The sequence below is a fragment of the Triticum aestivum genome, chromosome 5D (genome assembly GCF_018294505.1).
Source record: "Triticum aestivum cultivar Chinese Spring chromosome 5D, IWGSC CS RefSeq v2.1, whole genome shotgun sequence".
Lineage (NCBI taxonomy): Eukaryota > Viridiplantae > Streptophyta > Magnoliopsida > Poales > Poaceae > Triticum > Triticum aestivum.
Genome location: NC_057808.1, coordinates 520,791,909 through 520,794,820, shown reverse-complemented (window position 1 = coordinate 520,794,820; position 2,912 = coordinate 520,791,909). Strand labels below are relative to the sequence as shown.

At 43.4% G+C, this 2,912-nt stretch overlaps 1 protein-coding gene across 1 annotated transcript; it reads left to right on the top strand.

Moving 5' to 3' along the window:
- The first annotated feature begins 382 nt into the window (after positions 1 to 382).
- On the top strand, positions 383 to 1,068 carry LOC123125934 (uncharacterized). Its single transcript, XM_044546372.1, has 2 exons — positions 383 to 548; positions 667 to 1,068. Exons 1-2 carry the CDS (start codon positions 464 to 466, stop codon positions 861 to 863), a joined length of 282 nt encoding a protein of 93 aa, XP_044402307.1. The 5' UTR covers positions 383 to 463; the 3' UTR covers positions 864 to 1,068.
- The last annotated feature ends 1,844 nt before the right edge of the window (positions 1,069 to 2,912 follow it).

Sequence of the window (2,912 nt, the reverse complement as noted above, 5' to 3'; positions counted from 1 at the left end):
GTTCATGTGTTAGCCATACTTGTTATCATAGATATTTGTGTTCTATACTTAGTACGCGCTCACATGTTTAGCCCTCAGTGTGAGATTAATATTCTCAGCGATGTCATCATGGTATATTTGCAAAGTAAATTAAACAAAAAGTTATAATATATGAAATACTAATAATTATGAGAAAATAAATAGGGCGTGCACTGGACGTGGAAGATGGAGAATTGGAGATGTATGCCTAACAGGTCCAAGCCAGGGAAAGGCCAAGCTAAGCCAGGAGTCAAACGGGTTTATCCCAAACACATATCCACGAGGATAACAACTGATATATGACGCAGAAAATTGGCATGATACATCGATTCTATATATAGAGACTGCTTGTAGCTTTGGCCAGACACAACCACAACAAAATCATCACTCCACGAGCAGACAGGACTGGGAAGAGCTTTGCTCCACAGTTTAGGACCAACCAACGATGAAGAGCAGCACGCTGGTGGCGATCCTAGTCCTCCAGGCCGTCATGGTCATGGGGATCCTCTCACACTCACTGGCCGCGGACGGTACGTACGTTGTACATCTGACTGCATCTTTGTGATGGCGTTAAGATCTTAGCCTACATACACGTGATAATTAACCGATGGCGGTGATAGATTCATCTGATTTCAAGCGTGTGTGCAGACAATTTCCCGAAGTGCTGCGACAACTGCAACTCCTGGTCAGGGGCCCAATTCTGTGACGACGTGGGCCCCAAGTGCCGCGACGGCTGCGTGAACTGCCACGTGGTGCAGACGAGGCCCGTGAAGACGTTCCGGTGTGGGGATGGACGCGCCGCCCTCCCAGAGAATCCCTGCCCGCCGCCGTGCAAAAAGAACTGATCGCTCGCTCCAACGAGATGAGCAGAAAATAAATAAGAAAGCTCCGACGAGATGAGCAGAACCGGCCGGTGTGGTGTACATGCACGTGGCCCACGCCCAGCAACACTTGAGAGATAGTTGATGTTGCTCCGTAAATAAACACGTGTATCAGTTTATATATGCGTCTCTGCTCAATCAAATAAACAGTCAGTTTGTTTGTACGATACATTTGTACTGTCCAGTTCACCGGGGAACGGATCCTTCTCGATGCTCAAGCATATGTACGGTTGTCACACGCGGTGCAAGTTGGAATAGTAAGGTAAAGGGTGTGGCTAGGTCACAGTCGACTGGGATTGAATCAATTCTCAGTCAAGTGACATAGTATATAAGAAGAAAAAAGGAAAGCTAAAAAGAAAATTTTGCACGGTTCTTCATGTAAGATCAACAAATATAGCATTAACTGAGACGTAATCAAGTCTCAGTCGACTGAGACTTAGCAAAATAAGATAAACTCCAGCTTTAAATCAAAAGATACACACAACTGTATATATTTTTCAAATTATATTATTAATTTAAAAATAATATCATCTTTGAAAAGGAAGATCAGATCTACTACTGTAAAACAGGCTACCAGTGACAGGTGCAAAACATGTATCAGTAACCTGCCATCGATAATATAGTTTCGAACTGCAGGCGGCCGCCACTAGTGAAAGACCCTGGCACTGGCAAGCAAGCCACCGATAGCGTTGCTCGGTTAAAAGAAAATAACGTTGCCCCTGTGTTTAGCTTTTTTTCTTTGCGAAAAATAGTGGGTATTTATTCCTCTGAAATAGTATTACTCCTAATACAAAAGTTTGCACTGTCTGGAACTCGGTGCAACCAACAAGCGGTGCTACCTCCATATCTCCCTATATTAACTAGACTAGGAGCAACTCTATTCACTAGTAGAAAACAGACCTTTCGTCCTCCCCTTTAGTCCCAGTTTGATTACGGCCCGAAACTAATGTGACCATTAGTCCCGGTTCCAACGGCTAGAACCGGCCGGGGGCACGGGCATCATTAGTTTCGGTTCGTTTGTTACCTATAGTCTCGGTTTGTGATCTAAACCGGGACTAAAGGGGTGCTGGCAGGCTGGCATCAGGCTGAGGCCCCACGACCCATTTAGTCCCGGTTCGTATCACGAACCGGGACTAGAGGTATACCTTTAGTCCCGGTTTGTATAACCAACCGGGACTAAAGATGTCACTATATAAACCCTTCGTCCACAGCCCGAGCCCATTCACTCTGTTTTCCCCTTTCTCTCCTTTGTTCTTCCCCTAGCTCGAGCTCATCCTCCATTTTTGCCAAGATTTGAATGCACCTCATCCATCCAAGTGTTCACAAAGTTAGCAACTTTGTCTTTTCTTCTCTCATTGCTGGATTAGCTCGTGCAATGTAATTTGAGCTCAAATTAACTTCTTAGTTTGCATATGTAGGTGGGTTTACTTAGTGTCTTCCCATCCCCGTCCTAACCACCATCGATCACCCGCACCATTCCGTCGCCGACACCACCTTGGTGAGCCTCTTGTTCTTATCCTTTTATATAAAAAAATCATGTTTGTATGATTTAGATAGTTACTTGTATAATTTTCTTACATGTATGGTTGTTTGTTATGCATAGTGGCATGGTTTTGATATCCGTCCCCGTCTGCCCTCGTCCGGTTTATGATTCCGATGTGGTATATATATTCTCTTTTATAACTATTTGTTGCATTTCGTGTTTATGGCAATTATGCCTATCAAGTTGACATAGATATTTTTATGTAGGTGGTATGTGAACCGGAAATTGCAACCGACCCTCTAGTCCAGAAGTTAAATTTAGTTGAAAAAACGAGTATTTGAAAGAAAAATTGAAAAGAATTGAAGAAGAGAAGATGAAACTGGAGTTGTATGTTGCCGATGTCGTCAATGATCCAAGATCAAGATGGATGCAATGCGCTTGAATATTAGAAAGATTAGAAAATATGTCGTTAATAAAGAGGCTTGGTATCACTATGCTGTTGGATCAATTGTTACCTCAGTTGTGATCTT

What these genes read in the sequence shown, in the direction of transcription:
- LOC123125934 (XM_044546372.1), top strand. Translation starts at nt 464, where the DNA reads ATGAAGAGCAGCACGCTGGTGGCGATCCTAGTCCTCCAGGCCGTCATG. An exon ending in ACACTCACTGGCCGCGGACG is followed by an intron (nt 549 to 666) that starts GTACGTACGTTG and finishes GCGTGTGTGCAG; the next exon opens with ACAATTTCCCGAAGTGCTGC.